At 38.9% G+C, this 27,998-nt stretch overlaps 1 protein-coding gene across 5 annotated transcripts in view; it reads left to right on the top strand.

The window, feature by feature from the left end:
* Positions 1-27,998, top strand: part of kcnc2 (potassium voltage-gated channel, Shaw-related subfamily, member 2) — a 63,374-nt gene that overhangs the window by 15,311 nt on the left and 20,065 nt on the right. For all 5 annotated transcript variants that reach the window (XM_084407311.1, XM_084407308.1, XM_084407309.1 and 2 more), the window contains exons 2-3: positions 22,573-23,488; positions 27,374-27,544. In XM_084407311.1, the coding sequence (XP_084263437.1) occupies positions 22,573-23,488; positions 27,374-27,544 (1,087 nt within the window). The remainder of the gene's footprint in view (positions 1-22,572; positions 23,489-27,373; positions 27,545-27,998) is intronic.

Here is a 27,998-nt window from a genome sequence, read left to right on the forward strand (position 1 = left end):
TATATATGATAAATATATAATGCCTGGTACATGTGGTTTATTGATGTACAGTAGTTTATGAAATGTGTTGTTAAACTGTGATCTGACAAGCTAATTTCGTTGTCAGAGAGCAGGTTTTCATGTGATCTGTTTCATTGCAGCGATTTCCAAGATGGATGTTGAAATGTTTTGATGCTTTACGGATGTTAGACATATAGTACCTGTATATTGTAGACTTTTTAATTAATAGTTCACCCAAAAATGTTCATTTACTGACTCAAGGTCAGTCTGTTAAATGCTGTTAAAATGCAAAACTTTGTCTTAATTTTCAACTTGCGAAAGACGTAGAATATAGTGCATTACTCATATGGACCACATTTGTGACCCTGGATCACAAAACCAGTCATAAGTCGCACGGGTATATCTGTGGCAATCGCCAACAATATTGTTTGTAAATTTTTCTTTTATACCAAAAATCATTAGGATATTAAGTAAAGATCATGTTCCATGAAGATATTTTGTAAATTTCCTATCGTAAATATATAAAACATTTATTTTAGTGAGTGAATGAAGCACAATCGCGAACATAAATGAACAACTTTAAAGGCGATTTTCTCAATGTTTGATTTTCTTGCACCCTCAGAATCCAGATGTTCAAATAGTTGTATCTCGGCCAAATATTGTCCTATCCTAACAAACCATACATCAATGGGAAGCGTATTTATTCAGCTTTCATATGATGTATAAATCTCAATTTAAAAAAATTGACCCATGTGAGTGTTTTTGTGGTCCAGGTTCACATTTGTGATGCTTTTAGTCCGTTTTCTTTCTGCCTTTGTGTTGAAAGAATGTCATACGAGTTTGCAGCATTATGAGGGTGAATAAATAATGGCAGAAATGTTGTTTCTTTAATGAACACGCTCTCTGAAAGCATCGTGAAGTGAACATTTCTCATCTGCTCCTCGCAGACAGATAGTCTTGCGCTCCTCCCTGACCGTGAGTGGGTTTGGAACAATGAAAGGGTTCGCGAGGCTCTTCGGGGTGGATTCATTTCCTCTGTGTTATTCTGGGAGTCTCTCCTGCGCTCATGAGGGATTTGAGCGCGTGCGTGCGGTTTGATTACGGGGGTGAAATTCAGAAGGCCAGGGCAAGGGCATCGGTGATTCAGAACTTGAGCGAGCGAAGCCTCCGGGAATCTGTCTGTCTGATCAGAAGGCCTGCTGTTCTTTCACGCTTCTCCTCATTCTGTCAGACGGATCGGTGTTTCTGTGTTTCTGTCTGCCTTGTTGTTCCACAGATGAATCTGATCTCATTTAAAGGAACAGGACACTTATCTTCTGAACACTTTAAGAAGTAAAGGTTCTATTTTGGAACCTTAAAGGGTTCCGTCATACAGTGAGGAAAATAAGTATTTGAACACCCTGCTATTTTGCAAGTTCTCCCACTTGGAAATCATGGAGGGGTCTGAAATTGTCATCGTAGGTGCATGTCCACTGTGAGAGACATAATCTAAAAAAAAAAATCCAGAAATCACAATATATGATTTTTTAACTATTTATTTGTATGATACAGCTCCAAATAAGTATTTGAACACCTGTCTATCAGCTAGAATTCTGACCCTCAAAGACCTGTTAGTCTGCCTTTAAAATGTCCACCTCCACTCCATTTATTATCCTAAATTAGATGCACCTGTTTGAGGTCGTTAGCTGCATAAAGACACCTGTCCACCCCATACAATCAGTAAGAATCCAACTACTAACATGGCCAAGACCAAAGAGCTGTCCAAAGACACTAGAGACAAAATTGTACAACTCCACAAGGCTGGAAAGGGCTACGGGGAAATTGCCAAGCAGCTTGGTGAAAAAAGGTCCACTGTTGGAGCAATCATTAGAAAATGGAAGAAGCTAAACATGACTGTCAATCTCCCTCGGACTGGGGCTCCATGCAAGATCTCACCTCGTGGGGTCTCAATGATCCTAAGAAAGGTGAGAAATCAGCCCAGAACTACACGGGAGGAGCTGGTCAATGACCTGAAAAGAGCTGGGACCACCGTTTCCAAGGTTACTGTTGGTAATACACTAAGACATCATGGTTTGAAATCATGCATGGCACGGAAGGTTCCCCTGCTTAAACCAGCACATGTCAAGGCCCGTCTTAAGTTTGCCAATGACCATTTGGATGATCCAGAGGAGTCATGGGAGAAAGTCATGTGGTCAGATGAGACCAAAATAGAACTTTTTGGTCATAATTCCACTAAACGTGTTTGGAGGAAGAAGAATGATGAGTACCATCCCAAGAACACCATCCCTACTGTAAAGCATGGGGGTGGTAGCATCATGCTTTGGGGGTGTTTTTCTGCACATGGGACAGGGCGACTGCACTGTATTAAGGAGAGGATGACCGGGGCCATGTATTGCGAGATTTTGGGGAACAACCTCCTTCCCTCAGTTAGAGCATTGAAGATGGGTCGAGGCTGGGTCTTCCAACATGACAATGACACGAAGCACACAGCCAGGATAACCAAGGAGTGGCTCTGTAAGAAGCATATCAAGGTTCTGGCGTGGCCTAGCCAGTCTCCAGACCTAAACCCAATAGAGAATCTTTGGAGGGAGCTCAAACTCCGTGTTTCTCAGCGACAGCCCAGAAACCTGACTGATCTAGAGAAGATCTGTGTGGAAGACTGGGCCAAAATCCCTCCTGCAGTGTGTGCAAACCTGGTGAAAAACTACAGGAAACGTTTGACCTCTGTAATTGCAAACAAAGGCTACTCTACCAAATATTAACATTGATTTTCTCAGGCGTTCAAATACTTATTTGCAGCTGTATCATACAAATAAATAGTTAAAAAATCATACATTGTGATTTCAGGATTTTTTTTTTTTAGATTATGTCTCTCACAGTGGACATGCACCTACGATGACAATTTCAGACCCCTCCATGATTTCTAAGTGGGAGAACTTGCAAAATAGCAGGGTGTTCAAATACTTATTTTCCTCACTGTATATATGAGATCATTTTATGGATTTAGTTTTAATTAGTTTTAATTCATTTTTTTATTTTAATGAAATTTTATGAATTAAACAGTTCATACACATACTTTATCATTAGAAAAACTGAAATAACCCATTAAAGAAGAACGCTTGGAAAACAAACAACATTGGACCCCATTGACTTCCATTGTATTGGGAAAAAAACACAGAGACATTTTCAAAATCTTTTATGTTCCACAGAAGACTTTTTAAAAATATGACTATTGCTTTGTGACTTTAGTAGTCAAGTTATATATATATATCTATAGCAAGATTGTTCATCTGTAAGCAGCTCTATAAAAGACAATAGTGTCATCATCCAGCTCAATTCAGTTCAAGTTAAAAAAAAATATTATGATGAAATAAATATTATGTTTTCTCTATTACGTGACTTATTAACTTTACTATGACCCAACAATTTGTATTCATCCTATAATGTTTCTTCAGCACATTTTCCCCTTCACGCGCCACTGCTCTCACCTGACACACACACACACACTCCATTAGGAACCCCGTCTGGAGTGGACTGGAAAAAAAAAATGATAGTAGATTTTCACTCGGGCATCTCGCTCATCCCGCCATCCATCTCTCCGAACTCTCTTAATAATGGAGCAGAGACCGAGCGGCCGTACCATCTATATCCATTTAGCCAAATTGCCCCCAATCCCAGACTAAAACACCACCATTCATGATTCATCAGGTCTCCAGAGCCCCGGGAACCGTGACGCCGCACACATGATGTAGTGGCCCGTGAGGACTGGGCGGAGACAACAGGTTTCTGGTTGTAGAGATTGTGCCACCGCAATACATTATTACTCATGTGTTCTTTGTGCCTTGATCGTTTTTTAGAGAAAATGACTGGAGGGATGCAGCCGTTTTTCACACTGAATATGGTTCATAACTGACTTAGCCAACTCTTTACTCATCTTGACGTTTGTAATTTCTTTTGTTCAAACTGCTCTCAAAAACCTTCCACGTCTTACTTTTGGTCATTCAAACAGGCAATTTTAAAGGAACAGATTTAAGGGATTCTATCTTACATATTATATCACATATACTGTATGTGAATATATAATATATTTGTGTAATATGTATGAATATATAATTATTAAATTATATATTTTAAATATTTTTTTAAAAAGTATACATTTTGAATATATTCAAAAAATACATCGATTTTTATTATAATAATTATTATATTTTATTAAATATAAAAGTAAAAATAATACTTTTATTTAAAATTATATAATATATGAATGTATATATTATAGTTATAATTATATATTGTTAATATTGAAATATTGAAATGTTATGTTTTACATATATTCCAAAATAAATAATAATGATTAAAAAAGAAATATAATATTATTATTATTATTATTATTATTATTACTACTATGAAATATATTCTAAGATAATAATAATAGTAATACTATTGATAATTAAAGTATATAATATATGCATAAATTTGTTATATTGTATAGGCTATATCATTCTAAAATGTTAAATATTTATGTTTTATGTTTTTCATATATTAAAATAATAATAATAATAATAATAATACATTTTATATCTGTGGTTGTGAAACATAATGTAAAATAAGGGGTTCCTAAGGAAAAAGGTTGGGATCCGCTGCTTTAATGGATTTCTATGGAGCGTCTGAAAGAAATCGGGTGAATTTTGACCGGATATGTGATGTTTATGATGTTAGAAATATGCGTATGACAGACTAAATCAACCAATGACCCTCCAGTTGTCAGTCAGCAAACACTAAGTAACTGCTGCGTGCGTGTGTGTGTGGGAAAGTTGCCTTAAGCTCGCCACGTGTCTGTCTGATGGCCAAAACGCTAGAGCATAACTTTCGCGTACACCATCAGGTCAGTAATAGTGTGTGAAAGTCACGTGTGTGTGTGTGTGCGCTTACACACATCAGAAGGTCAAATCTGCGCGAGTCGGCTTTGGTAACAACGGCACCACGCTGTCACACCTGTCCTCGTCTACCCGGCATATCTCAATGACAACTTACGTAATGCGGTCACCATAGCAACAGCTGAATCCCTGGCCTTGGCTCCTTGTGAGGACCAAAACCGAAGAGAAAGAAGATGACAATGCACCCAGATAAGAACTGACGACAAAAGCCGTCTGAAAACAGCTGAAAAATTCATACGCCAAAGTGGCGTGCAGATCGCATCGCAAGTCGAAATCTCTGCAAGCGAGATCGCACCTTTTGTTTCAGAGAAGTATTAATAGCCGAGCAGAGGCGACTGTTACTATTTCAGGATGTATTTTATGTGTTCTTGCATGCATTTATTCCCCTTTAGGAAAGGAATGACACATTTGTGCTAGAACTCTTTCTGGAGTGTCGGAGAGATACGACAGCGCCTCCTTTCATTATCGCATCAGGCAGAAACGTGAATTCATTCATCTTCCATATGCCCAGCCTAATTATCTTTAAATACCCGTCGTCTGTTGTTTTCCAGCAGAAATGGAAGCTACTCATAAGCGCTCGCTTCACGCTTTCAATGCAAGTCTTTAAAAAATAAATCAGACAGAAAATGGACATTTTCTAGCCCAGAGCAGCTCATGATTTATTCGAAACCATGAGCTTTGTTTAATAGTGAATGTTAGTAATATCACTGTTACTATTGCTTATGCTGTATTAGTATACAAAAACACACTCTTTGCAAGAACGCAATTTCTTATCTGGAAATACTGCTTGAAAGAGATCAGGCAATTTGTTTTTTGTTTTTTTTGAATTTTTTCAAGTTCCACTGAACTTGTTCCAAGTTTGCACTGTAATAGATCTAATAGGACATTTTAAGCAATTTTACAGTAAAATACTGTTTAATTTACAGACTTTGAGGCAAAAATGAACCGTTATCTTCTACTTTACAGAGGAAAAACTGTAAGCTGATATTCCAACAGTTCTTCCTGTGAGACTTCACATTTGATGATATTGTATTTAAACAATTATGTTTTAAATGAGTTATGTACATTTGGGTGTTATCATCACAGTGTTTTGTATTCATGTGTATGACACTGTGTGCACCCTCTGTATATTAGCCTAGTATTTGAGTCAGCTTGCGGAAAGACTGTTTCATTCCTCGTTTCTTTTACAGCCTGTATTATAATGATGGCTATCAGTAGATTATACATGTGCAAAAAAGAATAGAAGGACATTTAATGTTGCTGTTTAAGTCTGGAAAAGAAATGCAAAGATCTCTGTTTCTGAACTCCCTGAAACTCCTGAAATTCTTGCGGGAACGAACACGTCACAATATTCCTCATTTAAATAATTAATATGCAGAATAAAGGGGCGGGGCCTGGTTGAGTTAGTTAGTAGTGTGTTGAAACTGGTGGTGGTTATGGTAAGGGGCGGAGCATTTCCCAAACACACTCGAAGCGCTTGACCAATCACAACACACTGATCCAGCCGACCAATCAGAGCACATTGTGCTTTTCAGAAGGAGGGGCTTCATGGAGACAGGAAGTAAACAGAGCATTACTGACAGACTGGGAAGAGAGGTCCTGCAACAATGGAGAATATGTGATATGGGACAGAAAAAGGGCCTAATGAGTTTAAGAGCTGCAGCTGTCATCCCCCCATAAATTACCATAAATGTTGCAGACTGCTTAAATAGTTGAACAAATAATTAATTTTGACTTGGCATACACAAATCACTGACACACACACACACTTTTAGGAGGGTAGTATTGTGTGAGAATGTGATGTCAGTGCATTTAAAGCATTTTCACATCAAGACTGTCTCACGAGTGCTGAAGTTACGCTGAATAATTAAGATGAGAAGTGAAGGCTTGGAAGTGTTTGATATTCTACTTTACGTGGGTTGCTGGCAGTGTGCCGAGCGCACGAGTTTAACCGGCTTCCCCGAGCGAGCCGGACAGCCTGTCAGAGCGAGCGAGAGAGATTTACACTCTCTCTCACTCTCTCTCTCTCTCTCTCTCTCTCTCTCTCTCTCTCTCTCTCTCTCTCTCTCTCTCTCTCTCTCTCTCTGTCATGTGCTGAGGGTTTGTGTGTCATTTGCATTCAGTTTCAGTTCGTCTCCATCTGTTGTTATTTCCATCCTTTCTGCTCTCATCCCACGGACACACAGGATGACCTTTCATTGTTTAGATGTGCGTCTGTGAGATCCGGCACTGTGTGTGTGTGTGTGTGTGTGTGTGAGCGCATCTGTGAGGGAAATCCCTGCGTTCTGTGCCAAACGCACTGTTGTTTTCTCCCTGCCATCCTCCCCAACTCTTCCCGTTCCGCTTGTCTTCTCGCTCACCCCTCGTCCTCGTTACGGCGGAGAGAGAGGGGTGCGGTTACCATGGTACCCCTGATATGAGAAGAAAACACAATGACAGTCTTTGTGGAGACACACGATCGGCTGTTGCACCTTTTTATAACCTACAAAAACAAAGAGGGAAGCCAAGGAGAAGCTCTGCTGTGTGTGAATCCTAGGGAGGTGCCAATGTAGGCAACATTTCAGGAAGCACATTTCTTGTTTTAGCCCAATTCTACAACATTTACTCTTGGTTATTCCAGCATGCATTGTGTGCACTGTGTCTTTAATAAAGTGAACATGAACATTTTAAACCATTTGAATCTCTTAATACACAATCCTGGGCTTATTTTTGGATGACTGGTCAATGCACGTAGAACATAATGTCAATCAACGGCAAAATAACTATTTAGTCGTTGTTTTTGACTGCTAGGCAATGCAGCTTTTGTAAATTCTTGCCCATTGCAGTAATTTAATGTTGCAATGAAGGTTGAAGGTTGTAATGAAGGTTATATCTGCAATAGATGCTGTGCATGAACCACTGGCATCAATTGGATAAGTGCCGTCCTAAATTTATTTTCATTAAATATTCTATTTCACACACGCTTAATAAATAAATGTTTGAAATGAGTTTAAACATCTGGTCTTTGTGCATTCGTGTTTTGCACACGTGACCGCTCTCTCGCTCGTTTCTCTGATGAGCAACATGCAACAAACCACAGTGATGCAAATGAATTAGTGAGATGTTAATTACTCCCTGATCACAGCGGGTTTAAATCAGCCAATCAAGTGTCCTCTGGGCTCTCTGAACGTTTACACAGTATCTCCTCCTGGACCCGTGCAAATGTTAGATTAATGAGAAGGGAAGGAGCCACGTCCTGTCTGATGATGACATGAAATGCTACTCGTGAGTTCAAATTGAATTTGCTCAGCGAGTTACTGTGGCGTTGAGTAATGATGCTCATTAAATATGCCCCTCGATCTGAGCTGCACCAATCACATCGGGTTATCTGATATAGGCGGGCCAGAGGCGAGATGACGACAGCGCTGTGACGTCGAAGTCATTAGTAAACATTGCAAGATGGCTATGGATGAACACCAGTTGTTTGAAACGGCTTTGGCCGCTGCAATGAACGAGTTAGACTTGGCTTTTTATCTAAAAGAGGAACAGAAGACGGCGCTCGAATCGTTCCTTTGCGAGAAGGGCGTTTTGGCTGTTTTGCCGACCGGATACGGCAAGAGTCTAATCTATCAGTTAGCTCCGCTGGTAGCTAAGCGTATGGGGCTTGTTGTGATTGGTCGTAGTGTTGTCCAATTGCGTGCAGTGAGATTTTCAAATGAATGCTTGGTGCCGCCCCTCGAGCTGGATGATTTTCATTAATCGACGCCAGACCATTAATCTTTCAGATTTGGGTCTGGATTTCCAGGCTAATGAAATGCAAGGATCCAGTTAAAATGCTTTTGTTACCAAATCTGTGCACGGTTTCATAGTTTCCATATTATTATTTGAAATTACATGCACCACTGGATTGATCATTGAAAAAAATAGGCATACAAATAAGAGTGAATTTGAGCATGTGTCAAATTGAATTGTCACATTCAGTTATGAATTGCATGAATCACCTAAATGATTCATCCTTTTCCAATTCAAAACTTGCTCATTGTTTAACATCCTAATGCCAAACAGTTGTCAAATATAAAATATTTAGCTACTGACATCACACTTTTTTCACCGTTAAAACCTGAAGCCCCGCCTTATTTGATTTGATTGGCCATCTCAGTCATTTTGAGATAGCCAATGAAATGCCTATGGAAGCTTGTTTCCGCTACAGAATAAAAAAGGTAATTGCGACTTTTTATCTCACAGTTCTGACTTTTTTCCTGTAATTTCGAGTTTACATCTTGCAATTCTGACATTTTTCCACAGAATCAGTGAGTTTATAAAGTCATAATTGTGAGATATAAAGTTGCAAACTCTGAGAAACAGTCATAATTCTGAGATATAAACTCGCAATTCTGACTTTTATAACTCACAATTGCAAGTTTATTACATTTCTGAGAAAAGTCAGAATTGCGAGATATAAGCTAAGAATTACAGTAGAATTACAACTTTATATCTTGCAAATAAAGTCACATTAGAATTGTGACTTTATTTCTTCATATCTCACAATTCGGATTTTTCCCCCCCCAGAAATGTGAGATATAAACTCGCAATTGCAAAGAAAAAAGTCATAAGTCACAATTATGTTTTTTTATTTTTTATTCCGTGGCAGAAAACAGCTTCCATAAATGTGCATTTAAGTAAAAAGAAAAAGTTTCAAAATTTGACTATATTCAAATTTGAATATATAATTCTATATTCTAGTGTTAATGGGGTTTGTGTGTTCATTGTTTATAAGGTTTTTCACGGCCCGCGTGTCTGTCATTAGAGCGGGAATCCTGCCGTGAGATCACACACATGATCAGGACATCTGCCACTACCTGCAGGGACGCCAGCGGGACGGTGTGTGTGTGTGTGTGTGTGTGTGTTTGTACGGGAGCTTCTGACGGTACAGTAGGAACCACCAGGCCGGTGACGTCACTGACACGCCGTTTAGGAGTAGGAGTGATGAACAGATGGCTAATACGACTGTGAGCACAGATCATATCAGACTCGCTGAAAGACACATCTCAGGCGTTTAGGAGAGAGACACGACAGAATCTGTCAGTAGATTCTCTGGATCAGTGTTTGTTGCGCCGCTATTTGGTGTCAAAAGGAATGATATAATGACAGCATACGTTTCTCTTGGGGTTTTTTTTCCTGGCTGTGTGCAAAAATAAACACTATAATCTGATTCATGAGCAGTTGACTCTTATGAGTCGATTCTTTTAATGAATCACTGGCAAATTATTTTGACTGATTCATTAACGTTGACTGGATGTTTAAATCACGTAATTTATTGTAATGTTTTTTTTTTTTTTTTTTTTTTTTATGTAATAGTTTGAATAAATTATTTCACTGCAATATATTTAAAATTACATATGGCTGTTTTGAATTGAACAGTAGAATACTACTCTTATATATGGCAGAAATAATAGAGTATTAGCCATAATAATCATACTTACCATACTAGTAAGATTAGTATGATATTAATGTAATTTCATTACATGATCTGCTTGACTTGATCAGCTATGGGAGTCGTGTGTTATGCCATTCTCAACATACGAAGTGCCTCCGCTTGCACTTTTGCCCATTGGCTAAAGCACACAATCGTGATCTCAGCATATTGATGAACTCGTGTTTTACTGAGAGCCCTGAAAACTTGATATGACGTTGTGATGTGACTTTAATGGAGTTTAGATGGGCATGGGCTGATCTCTCCGGTCTGACTGTCAAAAGCCCATCAAGCTTTACTGAAAGAGCATGAAATGAATTAAACAGCAACTGCTGTGGAAAGAAGAGGAGATGGACATTTATAATGCACAAAACAGAAGAACACCAGATTGCATGCTTATATATGAACACACACACACACACACACACACACATGCTCTGTTCAGAAACACAATGAGCTGCCTACAAAAACAGCATTTTTCATGATTTCATAATTATGAGGTTCCTTTTTAGTTAAGATTCTGCCAATGAAAAAAGTTGACAACTCAACATGGATTGGAAAAGAGCCACAGACACTTTTTTTTTGTCCCATAATGCATTTCTATGGGCTCAGTGAAAGTAGCTGTGTTCAAGTCGAAGCGGCGATGCCTCCGTCTGCTCTCTAATCGGTACTTTGATGTCACACACGAGACCGCTTCAATATAAGTCTATTTTAGATGGCAAACGAAGTGAGACAAATGTTGATTAATATAATAAAAAAAACAAAAATTATAAATAATAGCTGGATATGCACCGTTTCCCCACAACATTTTGTGCGTTATTCATTTTTATGCTTATTAAAGTAACTTCTTGTTAGATTTGCAACATGCTCTGTTTCTGGTAAGTGACCTGCAATCCCACAATGCACTGCAACAGATTCAGTGGAAAAAAAGCAAGATGTGGAATAAAGTGAATCAATTGGATATATTTTATATTTAAGTAAATGTGTATAGTAACTAGGGATGAGCGAGTACAGCATTATCTGTATCTGTATCTGTATCTGTTAACCATATGAATTATCTGTATCTGTATCTGTACTCGGACTGGGTGGGGCCTAACCCGGAAGTGGGCGGGATTTAACCCGGAAGTGGGTTGGGTTGTCTTGAAATGGGCGGGGCTTTAACCGGTATGTTATTTTAAGCATGCAATTGATATGGGTTGATCAGAAATTGTTATATTTATTGCTGATTAGAAAACTATTTACATGACAGCATCAGCATTGAGCTTCAGATCAATGGTTTTGATCACGATAACAAACGAACTACAGAACAAGTTTTGCAACAATGAATACAACACATGCGGTTGCAATTATGAAGTAAAATGTAATGAACAAGAGTTTTCATCTCAACTAGGGCAGGGTGATATGGACCAAAAGTCATATCCCGATATATTTAGGCTGAATTTCGATATATGATATATATAGGCTATCCCGATATTTTTTTCTTTTTCATGTTTTATTTTTTTCAAAATTTGTTGACACACACACTGAAGTACTGTCCCCCTTTACTTAACATAAATTGTAAGAATATGACTAATAGTAAAGACTAGTACTAATAAACATTGGTCTATGCTAAAGCTATTAAATAGCAGTCCCAAACTAGTTTTTGTTAATACAATGTTGGTATGAGCCACCACAATCATTTAAAAATATAAAAAAATAACACAAAGAAAAATAGTGGCATTTTGGGGTTAATATTGAAACGACAGTTACCATGGTGAATACACAATACTAACAAGAACTGTTAATGAAACATGGAAACTGCTCCTGGTGAATAGAATGAGAATCATACCTGCATTACTTTTATTTCGTGTAATTTACAACGTAACGGCGTTGCATGCTCGTAGTTTATTTTGCACTTTATATACAGTGAGGCAATACACAGCGCGCGCCGCCGCATTTGCGCGTGCAATTGAGTGTGCGCTACTACGACTACAGTATAACGGCTGACAGGACAAGAAAGTCCGTTTTTCTGAGGTGAAAGACTTTATTTCATGTTATAACATAACATGCTCTAAACACGCACGCAAAGTGGAAAAGGATGGGCGGGGGCGCGGGGAGCAGTGCAGAGAGCTCCGGGTCAGCTTGCTTGGAGCAAGGATCACAGCGCAAATTTGAACTATATTGATATATGCGATATGGTCTAATTCCATATCGCATTTAAAAAAAAAAAAGATATATATATCGATATATCGCCCAGCCCTAATCTCAACATAACTTTTTTTTATTTTTTTATCCGAGCACAGATATTGACTCGTATTACTCGTATAATACTCGTACTCGACAAAAGTGCTTTATCCGTACCGGATACTCGTTTCAGCCGAGTATCCGGCTCAACTCTAATAGTAACGTTTTTATCATTTAAAACATGCTGCGACTTAAGCCTAAAGTTTACTTCACAAAAGTTTTGGTTCTTGTTCTAAAGTTCTAGAAACTAGCAAAAAGTCGTCTATTAGACGTTGAATAGATGTAAATCTTCGACGACTAATTACGACTTTTCAGCGTTGAAAACAGGTCGATCTTCAACGTCTTGATGGAATACGTAAAACTCTTTACATTTATTTGAGATAATAATGAACATTGTTTGGTAGTTTGCTTTTCTCCGTTATTTTAGCATGTATAACAGACTTGTCCTGTCTTAGATGATCAGTTGAAAACACGTAGTCAAACAGTCCGGCCGAAACTAAGTTGAAATCACGTCGTAAACCAGTCCAAGGCAGACTGACTTATTTTCAACCACATTTCAACGTTGAAAGACGGTAATTGTTTACTGGGTTTGCATGCAATGGCGGATCTGCTACTTTTCCTCTTCTATCCTTCCGAGCGGATGTTGTATAAATGACACGACCCAGTGCTGCCCTCTGATGTCTCGTAGAGTATGAGTAAAGCTGTACTGCGCATGCTTCGAATGTCCACGGTTGAGTATACTTTAAAAGCTGAGTGCGAGACGGAGCAGAACACAGAAAATATATTATACACGGGCCTTTATATTGCAAAGTGACTTATGATGCAATTAAAGGGATACTTCACCTCTGGGAAGATGAATGTGTATTTAAAATAGGTCATTTAAGTAGAAGAAATGTGAAGAAATTTTTGAATTTGGAGCTTTCTAGACTGAGAAAAGCCAGAAAATGTATTTTTGGCTTATGTGGATGAAAGACAACAACTCCCAGAATGCACTTGCTTCGCTGCCTTAGGAGGCCACGCCTACCGGTAAGAGTGCGCAGTTTAAAACAACAAAGCTAGCCTACGTGATGAGTTTGCGAGGGATTTAGAGATCGTCCAAAATGTCCGGGATTCGGCTTTTGCGTTCTACAGTCGCCATTCATCATGTTTACTGTGGCGAGCAGGACGAGGCTGATGGCCGCGGGAGAACGGCGCGAGGCCGGTGGCGTGATTACTGAGACGCCCCGGGTCTCCCATCTCTCACGGAGGAGCGGGAATTTTTCTTAGCAATGGTAAAACGCACATCAACCGATCACTTGTTTAGCGTTCATGTAAACACTACATTCAAATTCACCAATCGGAATGAATTCAGTTAGATTGAAAGGTGTGCATGTAAACAATGAATGGCGACCGCAGAAAGCAAAAGCTGAATCCCGGACATTTTGAACGATCTCGCCCGCCGGACAAGTCCGGGAAAAGGAGGATGGTTACTTACTCAGCTTTCTCCTACTATTCAGCTTTCTCCACAGAACAAGAGCCTGCTAGCTTAGCTTCCAAAGAAAGGCTGCCTGTGTGTACATTCTGTGAGTGAGATCCCACCCTGTATGGGCGGGCTGAAAACATGCGGAACAACGCCATCTACTGGCTGTAGTCTTTAGCCTCTGTCCAGAAAATCCTCCGATGACGCAAAATGACGATTTTTGCGTCATCGGAGGATTTTTTCCAGACAAAAAATACATAAATCTCTTGTCTCAGGGGGATATGAGGGTGGAAAGCATGGTAATTCGAAAATACTACAGGTTTTCTACTAATACAAAGCTTAATGCTAAATCCTGAAGTAACCCTATCAATCACGCAAAAAAAAAAGTTTAATGAGAGAAATGTTTCTTGAGCATATTAGAATGATTTCTGAAGGATCATGTGACACTGAAGACTGATGCTGAAAATTCAGCTTTGATCACAGGAATAAATTAGATTTTAAAATAGATTCACATAAAAAAACAGCTATTGTAAATTGTAATAATATTTCAGTTTTTACTGTGTTTTTGATCAAATAAACGCAGCCTGGCTGAGCATAAGAGACTTCTTTCAGAAACATAAAAAAATCTTACCGACCCCAAACTTCTGAACGGTAAGAACAATAAAAATAGTTTATTAGAATATTGTGGTGTTTGTATAGCATGCTGATTAAAGCGTAACTCTCTGCAAAATTGAACCCAGGGACTTTTTGTTAATCTACCCGAGTCAAACTTTCGTGTAAAAGCATAATTAGGATGGAAACGCCACTTTTAAGATTGACGGTATTTTCGTTTTGCGGAGTGCATGATGGGGGCACTTCTATGATTGCATCAAAATCACTATTTTTAAAACACTAAGAAGGCTCGACACAACATGAAACTGTGCTGGAAGTATCACCAGGGGCTCTACACATGAACTCGAGCATTAACTTCATTGTTTGCGTACAAAAAGTTTACTAAAAAGAAAGGTTTTGTACGACTCACTTTATCAGTTAGTGTTTCCGGTGGCTGGAATTTTGTCAGTCAAAAGTAGTCGATCTCCGAATGCAACGTAATGAACTGACTCCATATGAGGAAATGTCATGAACTTGTAATTTCAATGAAAAGCATGATAACTTAGATAAAAAATTATCCGTGAATTTATATGGAAACAAGCTTTAGGAGCTTTCCATCTTTACTCTCCTCATGTTACGTTGCATTCGGAGATCGACTACTTTTGACGGACAAAATTCCAGCCACCGGAAACACTAACTGATAAAGTGAGTCGGACAAAACCTTAGTAAACTCTGTGTACACAAACAATGTTCTCAATGTTAAATTGCGATTTTGATGCTATCATAGATGGCGTTTCCATCCTAATTATGCTTTTAAACGAAAGTTTGACTCGTAGATTAACAAAAAGAGCCTAGGCTCAATTTTGGCGAGAGTTACGCTTTAACAACTGAGTCAAGTCTCCATGTGAGGAGCACTGTTTGTGTCATGCAGAGCTGCTGTTGTAAATTGTAATATATTTTTTTTATTTAATACGTTTTTACTGTATTTTTGATCAAATAAATGCAGCCTGGCTGAGCATAAGAGACTTCTTTCAGAAACATAAAAAATCTTACCGACCCCAAACTTCTGAACGGTAAGAATATTGTGGTGTTTGTTTAGCATGCTGATTAAAAACTGAGTCAAGTCTCCATGTGAGGAGCACTGTTTATGTGTCATGCAGAGTTGCTGTCCATGTAAAGACTTCTAAATAAGTCACTTATGAGCTTTTATTCCTGTTATGATGCCTTAGAAGGCAGCTGCTGGTGTAGCTTGCTTGTTTTTGGAGCAGATCCACAGGCACCTTTTTTTGTGCATGACCTACATAAGAAGTTGCATGCCGGGAGCGAGTGTGATTGTTGAACATCCCTCCGCTCGTGTGAAAGGACTTCCCGCTCCTGCTGTTGAACAGGGACTATAGGACACACCTGTAGACGTGATTCACATGTATAACTCACCCACAGACACACATCTCAGGACTGAACCTCCGAGCAGATTTCCCCTGAAAGCCATTAGTGGCTCTGATGTGCTTTCACCCTTCATCGTTCTCCTGCCACAGGGATGTCATCCAGACCCCTGATAAGTGCGTGAACTACTCGCAATACATTAGTCGGATAATAACAGAGCTGTCAGCGAGTGTGTGTGTGTGTGTGTGTGTGTGTGCATGTGGCTGTCAGTGATAATATTTGAGTGACTGTGAATCACAGCGTCGCAAATAAAGCCGTGACAAGACTTGATTCTGGTCTAAAATGACGATGACACACTTCATCTGTATTCATTACTTCAGACTGTTTTATGTTCACTAGTGCACTACAGTACATGTTCAGTAGTAGTATGTGATGCATTATGCAACAGCGAACATTTGAAACGGTAGTATGCCATGTTGTCGTCAAATTACTTCATGCAAATTTCAGTATGCTCATTTTCTGAATGCATGGATGCAAACACTAAATTTGCAGTATGTAACAAAGCACACCACACAGAAAACTGTATCCCAAAACAAAAAAAAAAACTTCCAGCTTATTAAACCACTTTCTTGGCAGGCTTTCTCAAGCCAACATCAAATATCTATTATTTTGCTGTCTAAGAAACTAAGCTGTTTTTCCCTTCCTTCCACGTTTGACTATTGTGTCATGTGCAGCATCATATACATACTGCGTCTCAGTCCGTCTACTCATACTATGCCCTAAAACTATGTAGTCTTTTTGTGAAGTAAAAGAAGAGTAGGTAGGTTTTGGGAGATTGAAATTAGTCAATTGGGAGTCTCTTAGTTACATGCATTCTGTCACTGTAAACCGGCCTGTCAATCATCTTGTTATAAAATGATTCTATGCATTGTCCTCATTTAGATAGCTAAGTAAACATGTGTGTGTGCGTGCATGCGTTTGTGTGTGTGTTTGTGCGTGTGTGTGTGTGTGTGTGTGTGTGTGCGTGTGTGTGTGTGTGTGTCTGTCTGTGTGTGTGTGCGCGTGTGTGTGTGTGAGATTTAGATAGGGTGTATTCTGATAATCATGCTCAGAGGAGTCTGACACACCAGGGTCTCGTTGCCGTGGAGCTTTTCCTGACACTGTTGCCTGGGAGACGGTGCCGTGTCTGCCATATGTTAAGAGCTGGGGGTCCTGAGAGAATCATCCACAGGTGACCTTCAGTCACGGCCAAAAACACACACACACACACACACACACACACACACACACACACACACACACACACACATTCAGATACGTCTACAGCTTCACACGCGAATCAATTTAAGCAGCTTTGGATAAAAAGCAGAACTTTCTTTTATTAGCATCAGAACCTGTCACATAGACAGCACTATCTATGGTACGACACACACACACACACACACACACTTCGGGGAGTGCAAGAAGAGTGCATGTTTGATCCATTTTCCACGGATTTAAAGGAGTATAAAGCCTCTATATAAGCATAGAAAGCACCTCCAACATCAATACAGATACCAGCCTCTCTTCAAAGGACATCAGCTACCCTTCAAATAGATTTTTCTGTCATGCGGGACATATCCGAAATTTATTATTTTTATTTTCCAGGTGTTCTAATCCATCCACTGCAACTGTCAAATGTACACTAAATATTGTTGCTCCTGGGCAACTGCTTTTTTTTGCTTACTGAGCTGCATTTTTGAAACCTAGTGAGCTGTGTTGTTGTCTTCTCTGTGTTAGGGGTTAACAGTTTAGGACCCGAGGACCAGATGTTTGAAAGAAGACCCGGAGTCAGAATTATAAAAAATTGAAGAAAAGTTTTACTGAAGATAGTTTGCAGTTTCATCAGCAGAAGTTCAGCTTCAAGACTCACACAGGAGTTCGTAGGCCGCCCCCCTTACAGTTACAAAGATCACAGCAGTTATACCATTTCCAAGGTCTAAGCTACGTCATTGCTTACAGGTTGAATGATGCTGATTGGCTAAGAAATTGATAAACATAGTAATTTTACACACATATACAGACAGACTGAAGCATATCTCCATAGATTATGCAGCTGACACTCGGACCCTGAAGTCAGGCACGTCATGACCTTCCAGGTCACAGATTTGGGTTGCTGGGCGTCAGCATGTCTCGAACAACAACTCAGTCAATCTCCAATAATGCCAGTGGTTCCTTAACCTGTAAGCAAGAAGACTAACACACATACCGACACACAGCTTTTCCAAGGTTGGATTTGGCCAGGCTCGAACTATAAACAGGAGAGTCGTCTCAAAACATCAAGATAACAAGTTCTTTCTCAAGAAGAGCTACATTTTAGTCTAACTGGAAAGTATAGGCTTTAACTGACAAATGGTCCCTTAAACTATAGACTTCAATGACCCCTATGTGTTTTAACATGTTGAAGACCTTTCTCAAACACAAAACATTTCCCTATTTTATTTCTTGAAGCCGGGTTAAATGAGAAAGCACTGTTACTGCACTCACAGAATACATGAAAAGAACATTTCAGTAATCACACTGGTAACTTCTATAACTTCTATAAAGTAAAATCTCCAGAGAAGTCATTCAACTCTTTCAGAAGGAAAAATATTGATTAATACCTTGATTATAATCACTCATTACATATACATTGAAGCAGCAGTGGATTGCAATCCACCCCCTTCATCTGCCTTATAAGGCAACATCCTAACTGAATAAAACCTCATAAGTGGCTGATTTAAAATACTGTAAATGATCAGGCACATCTCAGTTTTAGACAGAGATTGTTCATTATAATTGTGCATCTTTAATAGTTTTCTAGCAATACTTTTCAGTATTTTTGAATCAGATTTCTATCCACCATCTGCATCAAATTTTTTTATTTCTGGTATTCAGGGATATATATTTATTTTAAAGTAAGGTTGTAATGCATGCATGTACTTGCATATGCATATATACACCCCAAAATGAATTATAAATGATATGCATATATATATATATGTATATGTAATGAATACATTAATTTACGTAAAATATTTTTTTATTGTAATGCATAGATATAATTGCATGTGTGTGTGTGTGTGTGTGTGTGTGTGTGTGTGTGTGTGTGTGTGTGTGTATGTGTATATATATATATATATATATATATATATATATGCATGCACCCCTATGCATTTCAAAGAAAACATTAATATATTCTTTTTTTGTGTGTGTCTTTATTGTAATAAATGCATGCCTATGATTTGTGACTTTTTATCTCATAATGTCACTATTTCATATTTTAAATGTTACGTCACAAATACTTTAGCTTTTTTTTTTTGACTGAGGCACAAATCTGCCTCCATAGAAATTGCAGAGACATTTATTAATGCATAAAAATGCAGCCTAGTTGAGCAGCTCACTAGGTTTTAGAATCAGAGCAAATGAAGCCCTATAAGGCTGTGTTCAAACTGCGATAAGAAGACGTCACGCGGCGCGCTGTCATACGGATGTAAACACGGATGACATTCAAGTAAGTGATTGTGCATTTATTTATAGTGTGATCTGCCACAGAACCCAGCAAACTTATGCGCAGGCAATATTACAAAGACAATGAGTTTTTAAACATTTATGATGTTTTTCTTGTGTATATAGAGCTGTCACTGTAACACTTATAAGTTCTGACACATAATTATCTTTTCACTGACTATCTTTCACAACTGTCTTAATAATTTCTGTCGTAAAATCTTTGAAGTGACTCCCACGAGCGCAGAATTGTGACGGATGTCGATCAACAGTGACGTAAAGGTCGCATGAATTCCGATATGCGGTTGCATTGCAAAACATCTGAGTTGTATCAGATTTAGGACCACATATTGAAGTGGCCCAAACCATAATCGAAAAGATCAGATTCCATTCAGTCATGAGAGAGAAAAAAATCCGATTTGGGCCACATTTTCCTGCAGTCTGAACGTAGCCTATAAAGTGTACACATGAAAGTATAGCTACGCTTTAGGCTGCTTGCTTGGCTAATGAAGTCACGGGGTATAAAGCGAGGTTAGTGTGGATGTGAAACCCCACACAGATCCCTGCCAGCTGCGTTCACTGCCAAACCCCACATTAGACTTCTGAAGCCTGCGGTGGATGACAAGATCATTAGATACTGCTTACAAGTGTACCGCACGCGCAGTAGACCAACAAAGACCCTATTATAGTGCGTTTGGAGGTTGTTTTCATTGTCTGATCCCATAATGCTTCGGTCCTGATCATTTCTGCTGGCTTTGCAGTGATTATAGCCCTCCAGACGAGTTAAAGCCTCATTAGGACGCTAAAACAAAGCAAGAGTAAAAGCGAGAGACAGGCCCCTTTGAGACGCTATCCAGAGGGGACAGGCTGTCCCGCGCTGATGTCTTTTCACATTCGGCAGAGCCGGCTTCTGCCTTTAGCGACACTTTGACTGGAGATTTCTCAGTTCTGTGCTGTCCTGTTATTCTAGCACATCACAGGCTCGCCGTGAATATAAGGGGTGAGATACGAGTGCATAATTGAGTAATATTGAGTTATGCGAGTGTGTATGTTTGTGGTTGAGTGACGGCACACGGGGTCTGTTATGATGTGTGCTTTCTGAATAATTGTGTGGACATTAAGGTGATGTGTTGACAGACGGGACGGGAGTGCTGTTGTGTGGGCTGAACGCAGCTGCTACAAGGTCTGACTCACTCATTTGACGGCTTTTATTGACATTAAATATTACACGCTGATGACCGGCCAAGATACTGGAAGAGTGTTTTGCTTTGTTGTGCCTCACATTATCGTGACAACAGCGGTGGAGAGAAACTCACTAAAAGTGCAATGCTATTCATGTCACGTTGAATGCTGCTGTACCACAACAGACAAAGCAATATATCTGAGACAATACTGGAAATAAAAGTTGCACCTCTCCCTCATATGAAACTTTGGGAAATGCTTTTTAATAGGCCGTCCAAATGAACCGATTCACAAGAATGAGTCTGTTCCTTTGGGTGGTTCACGAATCAATTCAAAACGATTATTGGCATGGCATTTTTTTGTAATAATATAGAAAATAAATCATATTTATTGCAGCAATTTTGTGAAAAAAATCACTAATTGTTTTTGCCAAATGAATACTGTTCTGATTCCAAATCAATTACTGGTATATATATATGTATGTGTGTGTGTATATGCAGGGCTGCCAACTCTCACGCATTGAGCGTGAGACTCGTGCAATTGACACTTTTCACACACTCTCACGCCACACATCCATTTTCTCACGCACAGAAAAATTGCGGAGCAAAGAGGTACTTTTAATATTAAACTAGTTCTCAGCTCTTAGATTCCGTCAATTTTATTACGAAATTCAGACAAAAATACGTTTGGCGCTTGTAAATGTGACGTGACAGATCGCTGAGCGCCTCAGTTCAAGTGCACGTGAACCGATCATCTGTTACTTTTTGTATTTAAAGATGCAGTACAACTTACCGAAAGTATACATAATATCGACCAATTAGTGTTTTTCAACCACTGAAAGAGGTCAATATATAACAGCAGGAGAACAATTATGTCACATAACGTTACATTTACCTCAGGAAAGCCATTTAATGACCATAGCATGTTAATTAAATAGAAAAAATAGCTTGAGAGGAGATTTTGCTGAGCACTATATTACATATTTATTATATTTTTACTTATGCCATTATAACAAAAACTGCATTAGATTTAATTTGTTATTTTTAACCTTTAATAATACCAGCAGATTAGGCCCTCTATGTTTACAGCATTAGGTGAGATTATTTTTTTAAATAAAATTTAAAATAAACATGTATCCAAATTAGTCAATATTGAATCAAAATCGGAATCAGATCACAAGAATAGAATTGAAATCTTGAAATTTTTGTCAAGCAATAATAAAAACTGTATCCTACCAGTCATTGTACAATGTAAACATTGTAACATGTTGTCACTAAACTTCATAAAATTCTATTTAGTTACCAAATGTTTTGACAATCACAATTACACTTATTGTGATGCAATATTTGTTTTTACACCCCCCCCCCCCCCCCCCCCCCCCCCCCAAGCTAAACTCAAAGGTTGGCAGCCCTGGTATATGTGTGTGTGTGTGTGTGTTATTTTTATACGTATAACATCATACTTATATAAAAATTGTAAATATGGAATATTTCAATTATGTTAAATATTCTTTGATATATAATTTATGAAGTTACAAGTTATATTATATCCCAAATAGCTACAGTTTCCCCAACACTTTCACAGGCTTTCATAGAAATATTCCAAAGTCCTTGAAAACACAACATTTTTAAGACCCAACAAATGAAAACAAGGACAACTGGACATTGAATAACTGTATAAAGACCAAGAGCTCACGTCCTACCAATAGTTGCTAATGGATGTCAGCGCCATTCAAGCTAAACAACAGCTGACCTCGTAAATATAGTGGCGTTGTTTGAAACCGCACTCACTTCTCCGTCTCTCTCTCTTTCTCTTCCCAGTTCATTGCATTCGCCTCCTTGTTCTTCATCCTGGTTTCCATCACAACCTTCTGCCTGGAGACCCACGAGGCCTTCAACACGGTCATCAACAAGACGGACGTGTCTCGCAACGACAGTCTGCAGTACGAGATCGAGACGGATCCGGCGCTCACCTACGTGGAGGGAGTTTGCGTTCTCTGGTTCACCTTCGAGTTCCTGGTGCGCGTGACGTTCAGTCCGGATAAGCTCGAGTTCGTCAAGAGCGTCCTCAACATCATAGACTTCGTGGCCATTTTGCCGTTTTACTTGGAGGTCGGATTGAGCGGACTTTCCTCCAAAGCGGCCAAAGATGTTTTGGGCTTCTTGCGGGTGGTGCGTTTCGTGCGGATCTTGCGGATCTTCAAGTTGACGCGCCACTTCGTGGGCCTTCGCGTATTGGGACACACTCTCCGCGCGAGCACAAACGAGTTCCTGCTCCTCATCATCTTCCTGGCGTTGGGCGTGCTCATCTTCGCCACCATGATCTACTACGCCGAGCGGATCGGGGCCAGTCCGACCGACCCTACGGCCAGCCAGCACACTATGTTCAAGAACATCCCCATTGGCTTTTGGTGGGCTGTGGTCACTATGACCACTTTGGGCTATGGAGACATGTACCCTCAGACGTGGTCTGGCATGGTTGTGGGCGCGCTGTGTGCCCTCGCCGGCGTGCTTACGATAGCCATGCCGGTGCCCGTCATCGTCAATAACTTTGGCATGTACTACTCGCTAGCCATGGCCAAACAGAAGCTCCCCAGGAAGAGAAAGAAACACATCCCTCAGGTTGTGCAGACTGGCTCGCCGTCTTACTGCAAAACTGATCTGAGTACAGCATGCAACAGCACGCAGGGAGAGCTGTGCCTCGGGCAGAGCAGAGGACTGGAGCGCCACCGCTCAGGTGAGAGCCTGTTCAACACATGCCGTCATTTAAAGGCCTCATGAAGTTTGTTGTCTTGTAGTATGAATATGTTAGTCTTACTGTTATCTATAAGCTATTGTGCTCCAAAACAATGACGAAATTCGCATTTAGAAGATGTAAGCATTCAAAACTCACACTCTCTCACTTCCGCCGATATGATTCAATGATTTTGATGACAACACTCTGTACTTCAGCTTAGGGCTATCGAAAAATTATCACGATATAATGTTTCATATCGTTCGGTGTCGATGATTGACATTTTTTGATTATTATTTTTTTTTTTTTTAAATACGAGTAGAAAAGTTTGATTTTTATTTTATTTTTTTATCCACATTATTAAGGCAAACAACTAATTATATTAGTTTTAGCAGTCAAAAACTAAATAAAATGTAAACAAAAATATCTTCATGTCTTATATTAAGATAAAAAAGTAAGTGTTAAAGAAACTCTCGAACTTAAATAAAATGTTACAAAATGTGTGCAAAGCAAAGCAAACTTTGAGGTAGATCAACATCTGTAATAAGTAGGGGTGTAATGGTTCACAAAATTCACAGTTCGGTTCGGTACGTTTCCGAGACAGCGAAAAGAAAGAAATGCCAGAGAAATTTCCTTTATTTTTTTTATTATTTTTTTTTTTATTATTATTTATTAATATATTTATTTATTTATTTATTTATTTATTTATTTATTTATTTATTTATTTATTTATTTATTTATTTATTTATTTATTTTTTTTATAAGTGTGAGTTTTCCTACATCTTGAAACTTTTAGTTTTATAAATGGGGTAATCTTTGAAGGATGAACAAATAATGTTTTGGTCATCACATTAAAAATAACAGATTTTCTGTCCAATCAAATGCTCTCTAGAATCTGAAGCTCCGCCCCCTACATTATAAATAGATGCTGAAGCTGCGCCTGAAATCAGTCACTTGTTCACACATTTACTCTTTTATGCATGGTGAATGGCACATAGTGCACTATATAGGGTATAGGAAACGATTCAGACAGTGTAAATATGCTTTCCATTGGGGCGAATGAAGTCTGGTTTCAAGTTAGTGTCACACAAACCTGCCACAGAGATTAGGAGGAGAAACGGTTAGAGATTAGAAGGAAACTGCAGCTTTACCGAGCTCAACGGCTCTGGCCGAGCTGTGATGTAAACTAAACTCTATTGGCTATTTAAAAAAAGGGGAGGAGCTGATCAATATGTCCCGCCCTGTCTTTTCGTTTCAATGCACTTCAGTGGGTCTATAACACATGTAAAGGTGGAACGCCACTTTGGGTGTCACTTTCTGGATGTACATTTCATCCGCAATGAAACCGCAGGGGGTTTGTGAGTTGATGAAAAGCTAATACAAAAAAAAATCATTTTCACTCTGAAAATGCTAGTAAATTTCACAAATAATTACAAAGAAAAAGCACATTGAATTAAATGTGAAATTTGAAGTAGATAGACTGAAATGGTATTTTCTTTTATTTCTTTTTAACTTTTTTTTTTACAGTGTAGTTCATTTTATTGAATGTTAAACTAAAATAAGTTGCACGACAGTGTGATTACAGTGTGACAGTCACATGCCACAAATGCCCTGTTTACACCTGGTATAAAGATGCATTTTGGTCGATCGGATCACAAGTGGACGACGCTAAATACCGGTGTAAACGGGGTCAAAAACGTTTTGAGCTTGTCCACTTTCGACAACACGAAAACACATTCGACCGGATTGCTTTCATAGTGTAAACGCTCATGTGGTCGAAGTGTTCAAACAGCCACAGAAGACCGTTTACTCTCCGCCTGCTGACCAAATGCGGGAACATTACGGGAAGAGCTCTAGCCAGACGGGATTTAAACTTTGTCGGCTGAAGACCCAAGTTTGGTTTGAAGATGAAAAACGCACCAAGCACAATGTTCTCTCATCATTCCTGATTTCTAACACACACTCACAGCATTCGACTGGTCTTGTGTCTGTCAGAGCAGAAACTAAAGCTGATGCCCTGTGTGTCGTGTTCATATGTAAATTGCGCAAACTTATTTTGTCCATTAGATTGAAAGGTCTGAAAAAGCCCATACATTTACCCTCCCCTCGAAGAAAACAGGATAGAAGAGGATGAAAGTGGACTAAAGAAATGGATTAAAACACCAGGTGTAAACGGGACTGTGTCTCCGATCGACCAAAACGCATCTTAATACCAGGTGTAAACAAGGCCATAATAACCAATGACGTGAGACAGCAATGACATCATTGATTTTGAATTGAAAACAAGTGGGAAGGAGGGTTTGAACGACATGAGGAAGTTTTCATGTTCGCTGAACTATACCTTAAAGTAAGACTCAGAGCACTGTGCCATCTATTCCACTGAGTCAGGTGTGTGTTCCTCCTGGAGGGTTAAAGCTGATGGCGTTTGAGATACAGGATTGCTTGCAGAGCGGAGGATAAGAGAGGGTGCAGATCTGTCCTGTTGCCACGGAGATGCGTTCAGGAGCCTGAAGATGGGCTGGATTTCACTGCGATATTTCAGTCTGAATGTAGAGACAAAACTGCAGTTTGACGCTGGTCAGATTTTAGGATGCTGTGCATGTTGGTCATTTACATGTGATGTGCTTTTGCTGTTCGATGGTTTTCACGGGATTTTAACAGTGGGAAAAGTCCAGCCTTAAATTAGCTGTCCAACTGTGTTTGAGCAAATAACACATATGTAACGCTTCTGATCTCGGTCAGGTGAACCCGAAATTGGTTTGTTTTTTTACAGGGTTTCCAGTATATACAGACTATACATTACTCACCTGTTTTCAAGTTGGGGAAAAAAGTCATCATTGCGTTTTCCTGATCAGTTTTGTTATTATTAACTAAAACTAAAAACTAAACTAAAACTATTAAAATTGAGTTTGCGTTAATTGAAATAAAATAAAATATAAAACTAAATAAAAAATAAAATAAAATAAAAATACAACTAAATAAAATAAAATAAAATAAATCTGAAATAAATATTAGATGAAAAATTAAAGCAAAAAAATATTTGACAAATAGCTGAAATAAAATAGGTTTAGGGTGAAGTAGTAAAATGACTAAAGCTAAAAGCAAGACAAAGACAAAAGCGCATAACGAAATGACTAATAGTTAAACTGAAACTGAAAATATAAAGCTAATTCAATATATTAATAAATGCTATAAAAAATTTGATGCGAGGAAAAACGTTCACAAGATTTTTGAGTTCTTCATGAAATATATATTTTTCCTCCCACCTCATATTTTTCACAACACCATCATGTCCCTTTAGGGGCTCCGTAGTTCATGATCGATTGAGAAGTGCAAAAATGCACATGTTAAATGCATATTTTATTTATGGTAAATGGACTGAAATGAACCGATGGACATTACATATTAGTTAGTCAATGATGCATCATACAAATGACAAAAAAAGTCTTGAAAGTTAATGAAAAAGAACCTTCTTGTGAGATAATACATTAAAAAAGATCTTTCATATACAAGTTATTTTCCAAATGCATCATTTTCCATTGACTTCTGCTGATTTTATTACGAGTAAGTGATATTTTGTCTCCTCTCTCACAGATGTCTGTCTGCATTGTTACATTTTCATTAAGACATTATTTTGGATCTTTTTTAAGCCGTTTTTCTTCAACAATATAGGCAATTTCAGGTTTTACTATCCTTATTCGGGACATTTGATGCCCACAATGTAGGTAAACCCTGACCCACACGCAGCTTCTGATGACTCATTCGTTCGACCCAATTTCGGTCCTATTTTCGTCTTGTGATTGACCTCTCACCTCTGTCTCTAGCTGGTACGTGTCCCAAATAAGCAGATGTTGTTTTTCACTGTTCGTGCTCTTCCTTTCCCACCAGTGTTGTCTGCGGACTGCAGCGCAGGAAGTGACATCACCATGTCTCCAGAGGAGCGGATACCCATGCGTCACTCCAGCATGCGTGAACAGGACCGTCACACTGAAGGCACGTGCTTCCTATTGGCCGCCAGCGACTACACCTGCACAGCAGATACAGCTATTCGAAAAACAGGTATATTCTGCTCGTCCAATCAAAGCCTTCCATTCTTCATATTAGCATATATGTCCAAACAAATGCCCATCACATTTCCTAAACTCTAAACCCATTTCATCCCTTATATCTGTCAATCCATTGTCATAAACATTGACTCATGGATGGAAATGAAGAACTTTAACTGTTCAGAAGGTTTATATTACAGATCATTTATAGTTTTTGCCTTGCTCAATATGAGTGTTTTCCTCGCTCTCCTCCCGTTTTAAAGAGGTCCTATGATGCTTTTTTTTACATGTTCAACTCTCTTTAGCGTGTAATGTTGCTGTTTAAGCCTGAAAAAGGGAGTTATTCTCTATATCAGTGTTTCTGAACTCCCTGAAACATTGTAGTCTTAAGGTTTTCGTCCTGAAACAAACACGTCACAATATTTCTCATTTAAATAAGTTATACACAGAACAAAGGGGCGGGGCTT

Source organism: Rutilus rutilus, assembly GCF_951802725.1.
Source record: "Rutilus rutilus genome assembly, chromosome: 4".
Classification (NCBI taxonomy): Eukaryota; Metazoa; Chordata; class Actinopteri; order Cypriniformes; family Leuciscidae; genus Rutilus; species Rutilus rutilus.